General features: G+C 43.4%; 1 protein-coding gene across 3 annotated transcripts in view; it reads right to left on the reverse strand.

Moving 5' to 3' along the window:
• Positions 1-381: 381 nt before the first annotated feature.
• Kcns3 (potassium voltage-gated channel modifier subfamily S member 3) overlaps positions 382-21,045 on the reverse strand; it is a 36,444-nt gene continuing 15,780 nt past the window's right edge. For all 3 annotated transcript variants that reach the window (XM_036170896.1, XM_036170895.1, XM_036170897.1), the window contains 2 exons: positions 18,492-18,680; positions 382-2,473 (listed from right to left, as the gene is read on the reverse strand). In XM_036170896.1, coding sequence (XP_036026789.1) covers positions 939-2,414 — 1,476 coding nt within the window. In that variant the 5' untranslated portion in view covers positions 2,415-2,473; positions 18,492-18,680 and the 3' untranslated portion in view covers positions 382-938. The remainder of the gene's footprint in view (positions 2,474-18,491; positions 18,681-21,045) is intronic.

The raw sequence follows: 21,045 nt of genomic DNA on the forward strand, positions 1-21,045 counted from the left end.
AAAAACTAAAGAAATAAAGAAATGAAAAGAAAAGGGAAGATGGCCCCACAGGCTCATAGGAAGTGGCACTGTTAGGAGGTGTGGCCTTGCTGGAGTACATGTAGCTTTGTTGGAGGAGGTAGACTACTAGGGCAAGCTTTGAGGCCAAAGAAGCTGAAGTCTTGCCAGTGCGTCTCAGTCTCCTTCTGCTTCCTGCAGACTAAGATGAAGAACTCTCAGCTCCTTCTCCATCACCATGTCTGCCTGTATGCTGCCATGCTCCTCATCATGATGATATCAGACTAAACCTCTGAACTGTAAGCTCGCCCCAATTAACTGTTTTCCTTTATAAGGCAACCATAGTCATGGCCATCTCTTCACAGCAAGAGAAACCCTAAGACACCTTCCAAGCCAACTCTGGGATAGTAGGATATACTTACTTGACATAAATAACATACAAACGAGGCATTCTCCATACTGAATTAGAAGTTTATTGGGCTCCTAATTCCCATGTCTGGAGGAACATGAACATGGATGTACATGCATTGTCTCATGTTGTGGCTCTCACATGCATGTCGTCTTCGGTCAGCTGGACTTCTGCTCTATTTGTCAGTAATTGATAGTTAGCTCAATGTGAGTGGATATGACAGACACAGAATGATGCGTAAGCCGTAGCAACAAATCCTCCCCAGTACCATTTTCTTTGTTCCCCCCAAAACCCATAGTACAACTCTCTCTTGTAAAAAATAAACTTCAGAACAAGGCATTTGATTTTAACCTCACAGAGAAAAATAAAGATAATTCTATCATCTCGGAATTCAGCAACGAATGTCCAACTATGGCTAAGAGGTACACCCTGAGAATTAAATGATTTATTTGAGCAAACCCATTCAGGTTTATAAAGCTGTGTTAACCTAACGTTGGAAAGGGACACAAGAGACCGCTGCAAATGCCCCTACTCATTTTGTGGTACAGTTCTCCAGGGATGCGGTACTGTAAACATCCTCATTGTCTTCAATGCTAGAAGCATCTGTGGAATCAGGATCGCTGACCACAATGCCAATGGAAGACAGACTGGTAATGAAGGCGTGGACTTGCTGTGCATAGACATCCCTGATGTTAAAGTAAGGTAGCTCAGGGCACTTCTCCGGTGGGTCCTCACTGCACGGGTCCACGTCCATGTCCTTTTGCTTCTGGTAGTACTTGGAAAACTTGTTGAAGATGATGGTGATGGGAAGGGCTACCACCAAGATGCCACAGATAATACATGTGCTTGCAATGATCTTCCCGGCCACGGTGACCGGATGGGTGTCTCCATAGCCCACAGTGGTCATACTGATAGTGGCCCACCACCAGCAGATGGGGATGCTGGTGAGACTGGATGCAAGTTCATCTTTCTCCACAGAGTAGATAAGCACGGAGAAGATGGAGATACCCACCGAAAGGAAGAGAAGCAGTAACCCCACTTCATGGTAACTGTGCCTCAGCGTGGCCCCCAGAGACCGAAGCCCTACAGAGTGCCGGGCAAGCTTCAGAATTCGGAATATCCTCATGAGCCGAAGGATTTGGACCACCTTGCCCATATTCTCAATGTCCTCACTCTCTTCTTCCTTGGTGTCCACAGCCAACGTGGCATAGAAGGGAATGATAGAGACGAAGTCGATGATGTTCAGAGGGTTTTTCCAGAACTTCTTTTGAGAAGGGGCAGCCACCAGCCGGATGGCCAGCTCGCCAGTGAACCATGCAATGCACGCAATCTCCACTCCTTCCAGCACAGGGTCATCCACTTCTCCATCCTCATTCTGGAATTCCGACATGCTGTGCACACACATGGCCACGATGGAGGCCAGCACCACGCTCAGGGAGGAGATGGCAATGAGCTTGGCCGACAGGCAGTAAGCTGGGTTTTCCATCCGAATCCAGATTTTCTTTCGGAGCTGACCAAACCTCAGCTTGTCGAACTTCTCCAGCTCTTTCTCAAACAGAGAGGATTCTTCAAAAGAGGAGTCTGTGCTCACATCGTTGCTCTTCTGGTCCCAGTCCCTCTCCTGACTCTCTTCCTTGCGCTCCTGGTATCGGCTGCTACAGCAGGAGTCGATGAAGAGCTCGTTGATACCCCAGTACTCGATCTCCTGGCAGAAGGAGAACACGCACAGCTCCTCCATGACGTGCAGCTTCCCCGTATAGTAAAAGTTCAAAACGTATCTGAACAGGGAGGGGTTCCGATCAAAATAGTACTCTTTATCTGCCACGCTATAGTCATCACAGAGCTCTAGAATGGCCTCCTCAGAATGGCAGGTCAGCAGCTTCCCCAGTCTTGTGTGAGGGAACCGTAGGAGCGTACTCTGGTCCACAGACTGCTTAAAGCCCCCTACGTTCAAGTTGACAAGTTCCTCGTCTTGTCCAGGGCGATGGAAAAACTCACCAAACACCATGATGGATAGAGGAGGCAGAGTGCTGGCCGGGAAGGGAGACGCCCAAGATCACATTGCACCTAGAAGGAGCACAAGACAATATTAGCCTGTGCCCAGTCCTACCTCGTCAGGACTTATTTTTAATCTGCCCTTTCCAGAACGATGGGCTGCACCGAAGGCAAACCAGGAAATGTATTGACAAGAAGAAAAACACATTTCAGGAGTGTCTGGAGGGGGTTCAAAAGCTTGAGCTTAAAAATCTAGTTTTGCAAAAGAAAACCTACACTATCATTTGATGACACCTCATTCCCATTTCTGTTAAGCACTCAGATTTCATCTTCTGCCTCCCCCTCTCTCTCAATCTCTCTCAATCTCTCTCTCTCTCTCTCTCTCTCTCTCTCTCTCTCTCTCTCTCTCACACACACACACACACACACACACACACACACACACAGTGCACTTACATAATGCAGACAGAACACTCATAGACATAAAATAAATAAATCTTTACAAAAGATTAATTTTAAAGAAAAAGAAAAGAAACTTGCCGTAGGCGCTAGTGAGACAGGTCAGCAGGTCAAGGTGCCTGCAGCCAAGCCAGACAACTTGAGTTCAAGTCCCAAGAGCCACATGAAGGAGAGAAGTAACTATAAATTGTCCTCTGGCCTCCATACCTGTTCTCTCTCTCTCTCTCTCTCTCCCTCACACACACACACACACTCACACTCACACACTCACACACACTCACACACAAATACACATATATTTACACACACACATATATGTATATATATAATGTACACACACTCTCACACACTCTCACACACACTCACACACTCACTCACACTCACTCACACACACTCACATACACTCACACACACACTCACACACACATACACATATATTTACACACACATATATGTATATATATAATGTACACACACTCACACACACTCTCACACACTCTCACACACACTCACACACTCACACACACTCACACATACTCTCACACACTCACACACTCACACACACTCTCACACACTCACACAGACACAGACACACTCACACACTCACTCACACTCACACACATACTCACACACATACACACACACACACACACACACACACACACACACACACACATGGGGGTGGGGGGCTAAAAAGCAATGCAATTCTGACCACTTACTTGCACAATGTAAACACATCTACGGTCTCAACCGTGATGCTCTTGACAAGTCAGCTGCCGGAGAGCTTGTAGCCCACATCTGTCCATCCCAAAATCAGCCGCCCACCCAGAGAGAAAGTTCTCTCCTCTTCTCCGTATTTGATCCATAGGAGAGAGAGATCAGCTTTTACGGTGACTATGGGTTTCACTTTATGCTCCAGGGATGTGCTCTTTTAGAAGAGCCCATTACTTATGTTTGGACACTGACACTCAAGAGGATATAATTATCTCCCCGTAATTAAGCACCTTATATCTTGCAGATATCATTACACTTTCCAGGATGGGGTTTCAGGACTATCCACATGGACAGAAACTGGACAGGTAAGACCCTTTCAACTTAAACACGCTGGTTCTTGACATGAATAGTCTCCTCCTCTCATAGTCTCCAACACAGAATCATCGAGAATTATCGGTCCATCGATGGTCTACACTGTTGGGGCTCATGACCTGTTTTCAGTTCTAACACTAACCAAGGTATGTTAGATCTATTCCTCAGAGAGAAAATACAGGAGAGGGTTCAGGGCGGGGGGGAGTAAAGTTCTGTTTTTAACTTTATGAGTATGTATATGTGCCACATGTGTCCAGGGGCCCTTGGAAGCCAGAAGAAGGCATGGATGCCCTGGAGCTAGAATGAACACTGTGAACTGAACCCAGATCCTCAGCAAGAGCAGCACAGCTGACTAAACAGAATGGCAGCAGGAGCTCTCAGCAGAGGGTTTCAGAGGTGGGCAGCAGGAGGGCTGTGAAGGGCCCAGTACATCAGTCTGAAGAAACTGGAGTGTATTCTGTTGGCAAGACGATAGTGAACTGGGCTCCCATTTCAACAGGACACCGTCATCTACAAAGCTCATGCTCAAGAACCATGCAACTGAGTTAAAAGAAAAAAAAAAATCTATCTCAGTGTTGGTATTGGACCCATTCCCAGCTGTCTTGAGATGCATGCAGCCAGCTGACTGCAGGTTGGACATACCTACAAGTAAAGGGCATTTGTAAGTGTATTTGTGACCATGACTTAGACCCAGTCAGACTCAGCCTTCCATGCTTCCATGTCGATGACACTGTTCAAGGCCCTCACCATGCTCCTTGGCCACCAGAACCATAAGTTAAAAACAGTTGTCTTTAAAACTTGAAAAGCAATAATAAAGTATCAGTTCTACCGAGGGAAAGCTGGGAGACCTCTACAGGGAAAGATGGCACACGAGAAAAGGGGTGCACAGCACTGGGGTGAAGCAGGGACTGAAAATGGGCGTGTCAGGAAGGGAACCCTTATAGAGAGAAAGTGTCAAGTTCAGTGTACAGAGCAGAACTGGCAGGACATGGCACTTGGTTCAAGAGAAGAGAGAAATACATAGACACGGTAAAGGAGAATAGACTCTCTAACCTGCTTACACTTGTGAACAGTAACACCAGGAAAGGATACAAAGTCAGGAGGGACTCTCTCTTATGGCCAGCAAAAGCTACCAGCAAGAGAAAAGATTACTGCTCCAAGCCAGGCGGTGGTGGCACACGCCTTTAATCCCAGCACTCGGGAGGCAGAGCCAGGTGGATCTTTGTGAGTTCGAGGCCAGCCTGGTCTACAAAGCGAGTTCCGGGAAAGGCGCAAAGCTACACAGAGAAACCATGTCTCAAAAAACCAAAAAAAAAAAAAAAAAAGATTACTGCTCTGAGAGACAGAGATACACCACAGGTCATGTCACAACCTTAAAACAGAGCCTCTGCCATCCACTCCAGGAGAAAGTCTACAATCATTAAAAAAAAAAAAAAAAAAAAAAACTCGGGTGTTTGCCTCCAAGACGCCAACGCTTCATCAAGCCAAAGACCAGAGCTTGGCTAATGTATCTTCAGTAAATTTGCTGACCTCTTCCAAAAATTCAATTTGCCTCCCTCTGCTTTCTGTTTTTAATTAGGCATCTTCTTTGAAAGGCCTAAGTCAGAGCTGTTGCCTTGGTCCAAATATTTATGTAACATCAGGTCTCTGATGGCCAGCGCAGGCTAATGGCACATCGGGCTGGAAAATGTTCCTAGGAGCTAGTTCAGCTAAGCTGCCACTCAGACTTTAGTAGAAGCTGTCTTTGGTGGATTGTTTTTCATTCTGACTGTCCTGGAATCCCACAGTGACAGAATGTTTCTTGACACTACAGGCATATAAGGGTCTCATAATCAGGGCCTGTAATCCACCTCCCCAGTCTCTCCCTAGTGACCTTTCTAAAGAACATGATCACCCACGATGTCCATATTCCCACCAAGTCCTTCTGCATTTTCTCTAGTCCACACTGGTGAAGGAAAGGCCATCATAAAGTCCATCCATCTGCTCCACAGAGTCTCCTCATGGAAGCAACACACATCATAAAACCAAAGATCTCATTAGGGGGCTTTCGAAGAAAAGAGAGGAAGAAAGCATTGCTGGATGAGATCCAACACTGCAGCTCCAAAGGCAAGTTCGGGTGTGCAAAGTCGGGACTGGACTCCTTGATGGCAATCAGACCCACAGCAGCTACCTGGAGCAGGGGAGACGAGGTTTCTACCTTTACAAAATGCATGAGTCCCTATATGCAGACGGTCTTTTTTCCAGTTATGGCACATTCTTATATTTTTTTTCTCATCCTGGGAATTGATAGATATAAAAACAATCTGAGACAAGGAATGGAGGCAGAGGTCTAAACTGGGAGCTTGGTAGTCTCTAAGCTTCAGCATTCCAGCTCACATGCTCAAGATCACATGGATAAAGCATGCTACTGTATATCATCACTTCCAAGGATGCTGCATTCAGGCCAGCATTTGTTTTCTTTCTTTTTTTTTTTTATTAACTTTTTCCCCTTTATTTTACATACTGACCACAGTTTCCCCTCCCCTCCACATCCTGCTCCCTCCCATGACTCCCATCTACCCCACTCTCCATCTACCCACCCCTCCTCTGTCTCCATTCAGAAAGGGCAGGCCTCCCATGACCTTGAACATAACATGGCCCATCAAGTTGAGGTATGACCGAGCTCCTTCCCCTGTATTAAGGCTGGGCAAGATAATCCAGCACAGGGAAACAGGTTCCCCAAAGTCAGCCAAGTGCCAGGGACAGGTCCTGGTCTCACTGCCAGGAGCCTTCCAAACAGACCAAGCTACACAACAGTCACACACGTGGAGAGGGCCTAGGTCAGTCCCATGCAGGCTCCCTAATTGTTAGTCCAGAGTCCATATGCTTCCATGAGCTCAGGTTCTGTGGGTTCCGCTGTCATGACCTTCACACACACACACACACACACACACACACACACACACACACACACCGGCTCGTACAATCCCTCATCCCTTTCTTCAGGACTCCCAGAGCTTGGCCTGGTGCTTGTTGGTGGCTGCATCTGCTTCCATCAGTTACTGGATAAAGGCTCTGTGTTGACAATTAGGGTAGTCACCAATCTGATTATAATGGAAGGCCAGTTCAGGCACCCTCTCCACCACTGCTAGGGGTCTTAGCTGGGGTCATCCTTGTGGATTCCTGGGAGTTTCCTTGACATCAGGTTTCTCCCTAGTCCTCCGTCCACCCCCAAACCACCTCCTTCACCCAACCCACCCAACCCACTCCCTCAAGTTCCCATCCCTGCACTCTACTCCCAACCCCAGTTTACCCAGGAGTTCTCTTCTATTTCCACTTCCCAGGCCCTCTTTGTTATCTCAGTCTATCCTGTATTAAAATCCATTCATTTGCTCCTTTCAGGAACACTTAGTGAATCAAAGGGATACATCTGTACTACGTGATATAGCCCGTGTTTATATACACAGGCAGTTCCATACACTTGGCTCTCCATGTCTATGTAGTTCCACACTGGAGGATTCTAGTAACTACAAACCAGTGGGTGCAAGTACTTGCTGCTGGGACTGACAATGTAATTTAATCCTTGGGACCCACATGATGGGGAGAATCAGCTCCCTCAAAGTTGTCTTCTGACCTCCACCCACAAACGATGGCATGTTTGTATACACACACTAAATAAATAACCCTTTGTAGTTCAGAAAAAAAATACATGTACTGCAATGATATACACAATGGAAGACGATTTAACTTTAAGATCAATATAAATTACATAAATATAAAAATGAGTTCAAATATATCGACTTGAACACATTTTCATTTTCTTTAATATTGGCACCGTAAAATGTCAAGAAACACGTTCAATCATATAAGAGTTGTACTTTATGTTTTCTTAACCATGACAATGTCATCAAGAGGCTGGATTTCAAGACGGAGGAGATGGTAATGCACCTGGCTCAAAGGCATGAGTCCTCAAGTTCAGATCCCAGCACCCACACAAAAGCCACGTGGGTGTGGCAGCCCATCTGTAACCCCAACTGCACGGGAAGTAGACATGGGGATTCCCCAGAGCAAGCTGGCTAGCCGGACTGTGTTTAACAGTGGTCTGAGGGTCTGAGGGGTCAGCAGGAGATTCTGACTCAACATATAAAGGTGAAACTCCACAGAGGAAGACACTTGGCATCATCCTTGGGCCTCCATGCACACACAAGTGCACAGGCACCTGTCTATATGTACCACACATATGAACATGTATACACACATGCATACACATCCACACACACACATAAAAATACATGCAAAAGAAAGAAGACAGGAAGGCAGAAAGAAAGAAAGAAAGAAAGAAAGAAAGAAAGGAAGGAAGGAAGGAAGGAAGGAAGGAAGGAAGGAAGGAAGGAAGAAAAAGAAAGAAAGAAAGAAAGAAAGAAAGAAAGAAAGAAAGAAAGAAAGAAAGAAAGAAAGGGAAAGAGGGAAAGAGGGAAAGGGAAAGAGGGAAGAAGGAACAAAGGAATGCAGGAAGGAAGCAAGCAAGCAAGCAAGCAAGCAAGCAAGCAGCTGGTTTTTTGGTTGGCTTGGTTTGGTTTTTGAGACAAGGTCTCACTATGTAGCCTTGGCTGACTTGAACTTGCTCTGTAGAACAGGCTGGTCTTGAACTCATAGAGCTCCACCTGCCTCTACCTCCTGAGTGCTCAGATTAAAGGCCTGGCCCAGAAGGTAAATTTTATCATTGAAGAGTAGTCATATCTTATAATTAAGAAAGTGTGAATGTTGACGTATGGTTGGGGAAAAGAACCTAGACAAAGAAACTTGGAAAATGCGTGTACTGAATATGTGCACAGCTTTCTCTTGTCATTGTTCTCTGAACAATATGGCATAACAACTATTGGCACAGCAATTGCACTATACAAGGTGCCACCCATTTACCTCAAGACCATTCAAAGCCTGCAGGAGAGCATGCCTGGGCTTTATGAGAATGTTACACCTTTGTTGAGCACCTGAGGGTTTGGGTATCTGAAGGAGTCCTAGAAACCAAGGGATGACTGTCATTATACAGCATGTATGTGCACGTGTAGATATATAGTGAATTATACATTTACTAAATCCAAATGCAGATCAACTAACTTATGAGCCATAAATGGGTAAATTTTTCTGACTCAAAAATTCTGATTATGAGAAGGTAATTTTGTATAGGGAAACCATAGCAACATAAAAATGAATTATAGGAAAGACTGCCACATATATCACACGGAAGAGATTTAGTGCACTTAATACGTGAAGAGGGTTAATTTTAAGAAGAAAATGAACTAGGGCATTGTGGGAAATGGACAAGAGATGGGAACAGACAGCTCACAAGAGAAAACCACAAAGGGGAACAAAGTCAGGGGGAAAAAGGTTCAACCTTCCTCAAGAGCACATGTGAAAACCACGCTGTCACATTACATCTAATGCACCAAATCGGAGCAAGAGCCAGAAGAACATCTCCTTGGAGTGATGGCCAGTATGTGGAGAGGCCCGCCTCTCCACATGGTGCTGGGAATACAAAATTAAGGGAAGGCCCTCAGGGAGGGGAACTTGGCAATGTTTGATGGACTAGCATAGGCTTTTACCCTCTGACCTAGCAATCTCTCTTCTAGAACCCTTTTCCCAAAGTTAGACAAGCAAAGCACTCTTGTGTGTAGCTGGAAACAGTCCAAATGTCCATCAATAGAGGAGTGATTGAAAATAAATTATGGTCTACTTCTACATGCACACACACACACACACAGAGAGAGAGAGAGAGAGAGAGAGAGAGAAATGGAATGGTTTCCAGAATGCTTGTCTTAGGTGAAAGGGAAAAAGCACAGCATAGAAAAGTGTCAGTAATATGCAGCAATTTTTCTAAGAAATAAGGTGAAACTGGGCCTGATAGATGGCTCAGCCAGAGAAGCCACCTGTCACCACCTGTCACCAAGCCTTACAACCTGACTTTGATCCCTGGGATACACATTCTAGAAACAAAGATACGGCTCCTTCAAGTTGTCCTCTGACCACACACACACACACACACACACACACACACACACACACACATTATGCACATACAATTAAATAAATAAATGGCCGGAGAGACAGACAGTTGAGAGACAGACAGACAGATAAATATTTTAATAAAGAAATCAAAGGAAATTATGAATGTAATTATATGCATACATGCATGTGCGTATTTACACATGTGTGCTTATAAAAAGGAAACTAGTAATATAAACAAAAGAAAACCATAAAATATATATAAGACACAATATCAGAAAGCGAACCCAGGACCATGTTAATGTTTGCCTAATTATGAGACAAAATTAAATTAAAATAAGACAGACATTTCTTAAAAACCATTACTCTATATCAAGTTGGTAGCTCAACCTCACATGTATGAATTACTTCAACAAATTGACTATACATCCTACCAGTGTATAGCCAGGGACCAAAATAAATAGCAATATTAAAGTATTTTTAGCAATCACTTATTCTTTTAAATAAATGTGTGTGTGTGCGCGCGCGCGCATGCGTGCGTGCGTGCGTGTGTGTGTGTGTGTGTGTGTGTGTGTGTGTGTGTGTGTGTGTTGCTTCCATGTATGTCTGTGTACCCAGTGCATGCCTGGTGTTCCCAGAAACCAGAAGATTCTTGGAACTGGAGTTTTGTGTGTGCTGGAGATTGAACCCAGGTCCTCTGGAAGAGTAGCTAAAGCTCTTAACCATTGAACCATCTTTCCATCCGTATATACTTATTCTTAAGTGCTTGTATACACATAGGATCAAGCACAGGGAATGTTATGTTAATATCCCTAAGCACCCCAAGATTTTAGGTACAAAACAAAAATAAACATGAACGTAAGAATCAAATTCAATAAAATCTCTCCGATCCTGAGTTTGAATTGGAAATGACAGCATAAACATACAATTTACTTTTTGCATGTGCAGAGTCTTATTTTCTAGCTCTGTCTACCAAAATAAAGAAAAAAACAAAAACAAGAAAACATCCTGAAACAGATGATCATAGTACAGATGCTACTTGGCCACTCATCTCTCTCCTTAAAAGTGAGGTACTGGTTCCCACCTCGGCTAGGAGTGCTAACAGCTAGGTGTTCTCAGCTAAGTCAGTCTCCATTTAGGAATCACCTTCATCCAAAAGAGAGCTGCCTCCTAAGGTCAGAAACACAGCCAGTGACTTGTCTATACGGGGCTTGTAATAACCCAGCATCTTACTATATAAGGGTGGCCCAGCCAGCTCCAGAGCTCTGTGACAGCCAAGTGAGGTCTGTGTTTAAATCCCATCAAAGGTCAACACCTCTCTTTACTGAAGTCTCCTTCCCCACTCTTCACAGGTACTGATCCCGAGGATACCCAGCACATTCTTGTACTTATCTGCCTCTGTCTATTTTAGAGAGCCCATCTAGAAACAACTCAGAAGTACCCTAGTTTAGTGAGACGGAAACAAGTAAATACAATTTCTCCCTAAAAGAGCAAGGGTTCCTTGGATGAACAGCCAATTCCCAGTCTGGGAACAGAAATACACAAGAGGAGTGTGGAATTTCCTTCTCTATCAGAACACAGGGGAGAGTCAAAAACATTCAAAGAAAACTAAGAAGACTTCCACCCGCTGAAGAGATGAAGCATGTGTCTCACAGGAAAAAGCAGAGATCTGCAACAGAGGGTAACATATCAAATATGATAAGAAAAATTCTTAAGGTCATGGCAATGATTTCCCTGCCAATGCATGTGTGCATGTTTCATATGTACACAGCTGAATGTGTGCACACGAGTATGAAAGCCAGAAGGAGACCTTACTGTCATTACTAAGCACCATCCACCTTGTCTTTTGAGACAGGTTCTGGCACTTATGCCCAGAACTCACAGACACAGCCAGGCTGGCTGGCCAGAGCCCCAAGGATCTGTCTGTGTCCTCGTTCCCAACGCTGGGATTACAATCACACATCACCACGTCTAACCTTTTAAAATAGGTTCTCGGGATTGAAGTTGGCTCCTCCTACTTGTTCAGTATGCCCATTATTGATAACCTCCTCAGCCCCCACAATAATCATTTTTCAAAAGGAAAGCAGTCTTACGTCACTTTTGGAGACTACTCAAGCACCAACTCATAATCCTGTGAAAGTAAAGAGAAAAATCTAATACTTTATCCTGCTTTCCTGTGAGAATTATACTTTAGGAAAAAATAATACGAGAGTTAATGAGGAAAATTTTTCTTTATAAAAATATCCCAATAATTTGAAAACGCAGCAGTGGAAATAATCAAATGGCCTAATAGAAAGTAATTATTTACATTTAAAAACAAGTTGAGACTTTAAAAGTTGAAAATAATAACTGAAAAGGTTTTGGCGTGACTATATTGAATGTCACAAAAAATAAAATGTAAGATAGAAATTATTACCAGAGTCAAAGAACATTTCTAGTAATTAAAAAAAAAAATGCCTATCTATCAAAAGAAGACACAAGCCGGGCAGTGGTGGTGCATGCCTTTAATCCCAGCACTGGGGAGGCAGAGGCAGGCGGATCTCTGTGAGTTTGAGGCCAGACTGGTCTACAGAGTAAGTTCCAGGAAAGGCGCAAAGCTGCACAGAGAAACTCTGTCTCAAAAAACCAAAAAAAAAAAAAAAAAAAAAAAAAAAAAAGACACAACTACTATAAACATACTTAGCAATAGAGCCCACCAAAAATGCATGTTTTAAAAACAATGGCAGGGGAAATTATTGGAATTTCTATATCCCACCTTCGATAACATATGGAACAATTTATACAAATATCCACAGGGAAATAAAGAAGATTCAAAGACCATAATAAACCACAAGATCTGACAGAGACAGAGCACTCCAGCTAGCAAGAGTTCTCTCTCTCTCTCTCTCTCTCTCTCTCTCTCTCTCTCTCTCTCTCTCTCTCTAGTACAGACAAAAGCTAAGTCATTGAACAGCCTGGGTAGATTCGAAAGTACGCTAGCCCATCTCTCATCACTTTGACAAATGACTTGAAGTAATCAACTTAAAAAGAGAACAGGTTTGCCTGGCTCACCGTTCCGGACATTTCAGTACATCATTGCTTGGCTCTGATGTCTTGGGCCTATGGAGAGATAGCACAGCACTGTGGGATTACATGGGTCAACCTCAAGGAAACCAGGAAGCAAAGCCAGTCAAAATGGAGGGCAAGTAATATAATATCCTCATCAATGGCACATCCCCAGTGAACTAATTTCCTACTACTATATCACTTCTTAACAATTACATCACCTCTTAATGGTACCATAACCAAGGACCCAGACTCTGTCTAACATACCTGGTCCTTGGGAGACATTCGAGATTTAAATTACAACCAAAAAAAAAAAACAAAAAATAAAAACAAAAAAAGCAAACAACAAACAACAACAAAATAAAAATAATTTAAGTTGTAAAGTACACCAACCACAATGGAATAAAATACGCATCAATAACAAAAGAAAATCTGGGAATAATTTTTCACCGTGGAAACTAAACAATACTTCTCAAGGACCAAGAGTCAAAGAGGAAATTTTTTTAATGCAATAAACAAAGACAAAAAGTCAACAAACTTACAGGGTTTTTCTATAAAACAGTAACTAGGAAAAACATATAGATTTATATACCTATATTTAAAGAAAGAAGGTCTTAAATTAAGAACTCTCTCCCTTAAAACCAGGAAAAGAGGAAAGTCGGGGCCAAGTTTAGCTTTAGTAAGAAAAGGATGATTACACTTAAAATAAATGAAACAGAAAATAAGTATAGGAACACAGAAAATTCAGAAGGCTGAAACTGGACATCTTTTTAAAAATCAATAAAACTGATCAATCTTTAGCCACATTAACCAAGAAGGAATGGAAGAAAATCCCAATTAGCAAAATCAGCAGCAGAAGAAAGTATGTCACTATTGACCTCACAGAAGTGGGAAGAACTGTAACAGCATTCTGTGAACAAACTTCTACCCCCACATTAGATAACCTATAACCTAGATAAAGTAGTGAAATTGCTAGAAATATACAACTTACAGAATATAACTCAAGATGAGAAGAGAATCTAAATGAATTTGCAAGATACTTAAAGTCAAGCATCCACAGCTAGTCCCATCACTCCTTAGCATGGATCCTTCACAGATCACAAACTTTTCCAAAACCCCAAAGAGGAAGATGCTCCTCCCAATTCTATGAAGCCAATACTCCCTTCATACCAAACCTCAAACAGACTTGAGAAAGAAACTCAAGACCATCGTCCCTACGAACACAGATGCACACATAATGAGCAAATCACTAGCAAACCAACTCCATTAACATATCTTAGTTAGGATTATACTGCTGTGATGAAATACTATGACCCAAAGCACCTTGCAGCAGAAAGGGTTAATTTCACTCACAGGTCTTGTAACAGTTCATGTCAAATGCAGTATGAGGGCAGGAACCTGGAGGCAGGAACTGATGATGCAGAGGCAATGAAGGGATGCTGCTTACTGCCTTGCTCCCTGTGGCTTGCTCAGCCTGCTTTCTTATAGAACCCAGGACCACCAGTCCAGGACGGCACCACCCACGATGGTCTGGTCCCTCCCATGTCAATCACTAATGCCATACAGGCTTGCTTACAGCCCAGTCTTATGGAGGCGCCCTTCTCTTTGATGATTCTAGCTTATGTCAAGTTAACATAAAACTAGCCAACACACATATAAAAAGGATTCTATACTTGGAGTATTCAGGCTTACCTCAAGAATGCAGGGTACTGCCATGCATATAGGCCACTGTCCATAGAAATGCCATGATACATTGCATCATCATATATGAAATATCCCCCACCAAATAAACACATACGAACAGAAAGTGCACTGGTGGTCACTTGGAGCTGGAAGGAGCGAACAGAACTGGCATTGCTAATGGGTATGGATTTCTTTTAGGAGTGATAAGAATATTCTAGAATAAGAGAGCTATACAACCTTATGAATATAGTAAAAACAGAACTATACATTTTTAAAGAGCAAATTTTGTTATATGAAATATATCTCAGTAAAACTGCTTTTAATAAACTTCACCTAATGAATGAAGAATTGATAGGTCTTATTGGTTGGTACCTTACCATGAAAGACCTGGGCAAAATTTAAAATGTAGTAAGGAATTCTGTTGGTCCAATAATTTTATCTTTATCCTTAGACCCAGAGGTAAATGTGGCTGCTACACCTCATCAAGGGAGCCTCTCTTTACAGCAACTGGAGGCCATCACAGAAAACCACTACTAGAGACAATGAAAAGATCCACATCCTGGGGAACCCAGTCCTAATACATCACACTCCTGCATCTATGGCTGGGGGAACATTGTGGAAGATGAGGTGGAAAGACTGTAGAGCCACAATACTAGGAGGGCTGCTGTGGAACAGTCTCTCCTAGAAACGGCTACAGAAACAGGACTGGAACAATGGCAATATCAATGGACAAGGGGAATTTTATGAGATCCTTCCCCTAGACAAAAAACTACAGGCAACTAATGTCTGCTGGGGAGAGGAGCATTAGCTTCTCCCAGGGATGAGCCCCTTGTTGGCTGTCCAATGCAGAGTGGTCAGCCTTGAAACCATATGCATACCAACAATAAAAATGGACTCAATAGGTTGTGTGTGTGTATGTGTGTGTGTGTGTGCATCTGAGCTTACACACACACACACACACACACACACACACACACACACACATATTCAAAGAGAAAGAAGCTATCAACTCGAGGGTGGCAGGGGGACATAGGAGGGACACAAGGGTAGTTGGGAAGGGCTAGAGGGTGAGAGGGAAGGCTCAAAATGATATAATGACATAATTATATTTCTACTGAAATTTTTTAAAGACCTGGACAGTGGTCGTCAATGACTGCCATATAATAAGTCAATAAGGCATTTCCTAACATATATCAGAGTTACATCATCTGTCCCCTTAGCAATGCCCGATGTAACAAAGGAGACACAAGGTAAAACATCTCCTGATGGATGTCTATAAACAATCCCACAGACCTAAATTTGATTGAGCCTGGTCTAGATTGAACTTCTAATTAAAATAAAATAAGAGACTTCAGAATAACACATTCAGTGACATCAAAAGGGATGCTAGTAGCAAAAATTGAGATTATAGGAACCCACACAGAAAAAAAATGACATAGTTCATTAAGAAACAGAAAACAACAAATAGCCAAATGAATAGAAACACATGAATTATGAACCAAAAGCTGTGGAGCCCCCAGCTGGATCTGGCCCTTTGGATAAGTGAGACAATTGAATAGGTTGAACTGTTTGGGAGGCACCTTGGCAGTGGGACCCGGACCTGTCCTTAGTGCATGAGCTGGCTGTTTGGAACATGGGGCCTATGCAGGGGCACTTTGCTCAGCCTGGGAGGATCTGCCTGGACTGAATCCACCAGGTTGAGCTGAATCCCCAGGGGAGTCTCTGCCCTGGAGGAGATGGGAATGGGTGGTGGGCTGGGGGGGGAGGCAGGGGATGGGGGCGGGAGGGGGGAGGACAGGGGAACCCATGGCTGATGTGTAAAATTAAATTATAAAATAAAAGAAAAAAAAAGAAACAGAAAACAGAATCAATCAATCTACACATTTTATATGGATCTTGGTTCTAAAAAATCAAATGCATATATGCATATTGTTTCATTATAGATTTATTTGCATTGTATTTGCATATGCATTATATCTGCATTACATATATATGTAAACAGGCACGTCAAGTAGCAATTAGATATGTGATATTATAAAAGACAGCTAGCTCTCCATTGTCTTAATGGTATTCCAAATATACACTAACATACTTACAGATAATATCATACAGCATTTGGGATTGATTTCTAAAAATGGATAGGGAAGGCAATAACGTTATACTTGTCCCCACTACCGGAAAACAAAAACTCCACAATGGAACCAGAACTAGAAAAACAATTAGCTTACCATAGTCTTTTCATAATTTGTACCCATTACCCTAATATTTAGCCTTTCTTGTTTTCTTTCCTTCATGTTTCCTCGTACCCACTTGGATACTTGTTTACGGATATACACACACTAGTACCTAGAGTCTGCACATGAAAATCACTTCTGCACCTGAGCCGTCTTGCCTGGAGGTACACTCACACAGATGTCTGTAACCATAGAGTTCCGGAGAACGTGGATGTACCGCGTCAAGCTCATAGTTCCCTCCTCCTGGACTCTTGCTCTGTTCCACTTCAACAGCCCTTTGCGTCCACTTTACAACTGCATCTGTCACACGGTGGTGTCGAGCTTTCTGTCCTCGATCCTTACTCTGCCCAAATACGGAATGTCTAGCCCGTCCGTAGCCTTCATCTGTCCTCGCTACACTATAGTCTCTTTTGTTAATGACCTGTCCTTGTCTGGTAAGAGACACTCATTTTTATTGGAAAGAATTAGCAAATGCTATTGCTGTTCTCAGTGCGGGGGGGGGGGGGCAAAATTCAGTGGCTCTAGTGGCCAAATGGTGAAATCAAGCAAATCAAGGGGCAGGGTTGGAGAGATGGCTCAGCGGTTAAGAGCACTGGCTGCTCTTCCAGAGTTCAATTTCCAGCAACCACATGGTGGCTCACAACCATCTCTGTAATGAGATATGGTGCCCTCTTCTGGTCTGCAGGAATATATGCAGAGAGAACACTATATATATATATATATATAAAATAAACCTTTTAAAAAAATAGCAAAGGGACACTTGGGGAACTGCAATGACTTCTCCACAGTTAAACAGGGAGAGACACCACAGCACTTCAGTACTTTGGGGGATAAAGGACAGACTTATCAGTGTTCATGGAGAAACAACACTCTGATTTATATGTAGGAGATCTGCACTGAAGCACTGGGCTTTAAACATTATATGGCTCCAAAGAAATGTGCTTCTGGGCACGCACACTGTGTTCTGATCCAGACTGCTGACAAGTCCAGGTCTATGGCATCCATGTTAAGCTAGACATAAAAGGACTCTTGCTGCAAGAGCAGCAGTGACCTTTCTTCAAGTCTGAACTGCAAATGTTAAAAAGAAAGAAAGAAAAAGAAAAGGAAAGGAAAAAGGGAAAGCGGAAAGAAGGGGGAAAGAATGTGGATAACCCACTAACGCGCTTTTTTTTTTTCTTCTGATGTAAGACACTGAGGCAGGGCCTCATATAGGCCACACTGACTTCTGACTCACTAAACACCCAGGGATAACTGAATTTCTCACCTTCTTGCCTCTGCTCTCAAGTGCTGGGAGCATAGGAGTGTGCCATCATGCCTGATGTGTATGCTGTGCTGGGGATGAAACCCAGGGCTTCCATGAATGCTAGGCAAGCACCTTAAGCTATCTCCAAAACTTTCAAAATCTGTCTTATGGTATGATCCCAAGCTGACCTAACCTTTCCAGGCCTATACCCTGTGTGTTTCCACCGCCCATCAGATTTTTACCATGAGAAGAAAGCCCCCATCTGTCGATGTACTCTCTTTCACTATACCGTAAAACACTTTCCTCTTCCTCTGATGACAACGACTGTCAGAGAGACTGATACAGAAAGACAACTCACCCTCGTGGTGGTGATGTCACACACTCTGCCCTCATCCTGCACAGTGGACCGTCCATCGTCATCCAAGCAGCTTCTCCCGTCTTCCCTGGCTGGAGCATGGGGTGCGTACAGGCATTTAGCGACTCAAAGGAGAAGAATGTGGTCCTCCGGTCATACAAGCCAAGGCAGATGCTGGGAAGTCAAGCCCACCTGCAGAGGAAAGCACCAGGAAGCTGTCACTCCAAGGTGGAAACAAAGCCAAGACATTCCATCACCAACTCAGTGCTCTGGACACATTTTCCTGATGAGACACAAACCTTCAAGCCCCATGGAACTTTGGTGGAAGAACTGGTCTTTTCCCACAATGGAACCATGGCTCCACCTGAACTCATAGATAGAACTAAGGACTCCTAGAACTTGACTACAGCTGAACATCTGGAGCATCACATCTGTCACAGGCCGTGAAACGTCCGAGATAAACTAGGCACTAGAGTTTGGGTCTCACTCACTTCCTAAACAGCTGCTGATAGGAGAGTTATTCTCCTAGCCAATCCATTGAGGTTATGCTTGTAGACTTCGAAATGAATACACTTCAATCTATTTGGAGGCAAATTTATAGGGGTTACTGCTCTAATAGAATTAATCCCATGGCTACAGTTTGAAATCAATAGATTTCAAGGGCTGGCCAAATTCAATTCCTCTTTATTTGTACATTGCTATATGTCACAGATCAGAGATGATTTCAGGTCCTAATGCACAGTTCTCCACAAACATGAGGATGTTCCTGCATGGACTGGGGGGTTAAGTTTATTTCAAAACAAACAAAAGATAACTCTGTTCTCTCTCTCTCTCTCTCTCTCTCTCTAAGTTAAAAAAAAGCAAAAATAAAAAATCCCCACCAAATAAGTCTTGCCTCATGTTGACATATTCCCATAGGTCTATGCTGGCATTCAAGCATCTATCCCTTTATTTTTTTTTTCATGATTTCCAATCAATACCAGCCAAAAGGAGGAGGGGGTAGTCATGGAGAAGAAGAAAATATTGATGTTGAGCAGAAGACAGGCAGGAAGCAAACACTTAGTGTGGTTGAAGATCTTCTAAGGCCCTGGGACCTCACATACCACACAGCAGCTACGCTAACACCCCAAGAGCTCACAAGCCCTAACCCAAGCAAACATGTGAAAACAAACATGTCTGAACAATGTCCTGGGGACAGTGCAGGCAGAGCCAGGGAGGAACATGGTTTACAAGTTGGCCCCAACAGGGACAGAGCACATCCTGACACTCCATGGGGGTAAATTTCCACTTCTAACAGACAGTCATGAGAATGATCCAGAAGTGAAATGAGGCTCCATGCAAGCTCAACGTCTCAGGTGAATGGAACTCTTGATAAAAAAGCAGAGAAATCTCTTTATAAGGATGAAGAACAGGATTTCAGACATTAAAGGCTCCTGTGTCCTCCTCCAGCCCCTCAGTCTCTGATTCTTCCCCTCCCTCCTCCTCTTCAGTGTCTCCCGACAGTACCTTAGACATTCGCCTCCCAAGCACCGGCAGAAATCCTACAGTGCCTCTAATCTTTCCTCTCAGATACCTTTCAAACTGCAACATTCTTTAAGAGAAAGTTAACCTGGAGATAATTAACCCCAAACAGCTTTGCTATCACTATGCTCATTACCGAAGGAAGAAAATAAAAGAGTGTTTAGGCTCTTGAAGTTCATTGCTTTGGCTCAGCACAGAATGGTCAGGGCTGACCCAGGGACACATGGTGAGGATACACCCAAGTGTGTCCTCTAAACACAAAACTGTACCCAGGGAGGCCTTCAGTCGACGTGTCATGAATAAATGACATCCCAAACAGCCACTTCCTCCCTGCCACCTAAACTCAAAATTCCTGTGCCTTACTATATTTTTCCATCACCCTGATCACTGTTGAATGATGGGAACTAGGGAGATGGCTCAGTTGGTAAAGTCGTTTCTATCAAAAGCATGAGGACCTGAGTTTGATCTCTAGAGACCACATAAAAATGCACGATGTGGCATCATATCTTTGTAATCCCAGCAAGCTGAGATGGGAAGATCCCTGGGGACCAATGGCCAGCCAGCCTAGCCTAATTGACAAAGCTCCCAGCCAATAAGAGACTCTGCCTCAAAGGAAGTAGACTGCATTTCTCCAGATGACAGCCCAAGTGGTCTTCTGGCCTCCATGTACACACACACACACACACACACACACACACACACACACACACACACACACAGAGAGAGAGAGAGAGAGAGAGAGAGAGAGAGTCCTTTGATTTCCAAAACAAGTATAAAACCAGTCAATAGTAATTATGAATTTATATACCAATCCATACCACTGTAAGATCATTTGTGTTCTAAACGAACCCAACAAAAAATGATAGCTAGCATTTCCTGACTCCCCCACACCATGCTATCTATGTACATTTGTACTTTTACAAACATCTCCTCAACATTCGACCACTGAATATGCCAGGTATTATTCTCAATTTACAGGAGGGATACCCAGACCCAAAGACACTATCTGCCCACAGTTCCACACCAGCGATGGGGT

This window comes from Onychomys torridus, chromosome 21 (assembly GCF_903995425.1).
Source record: "Onychomys torridus chromosome 21, mOncTor1.1, whole genome shotgun sequence".
NCBI classification, from domain to species: domain Eukaryota; kingdom Metazoa; phylum Chordata; class Mammalia; order Rodentia; family Cricetidae; genus Onychomys; species Onychomys torridus.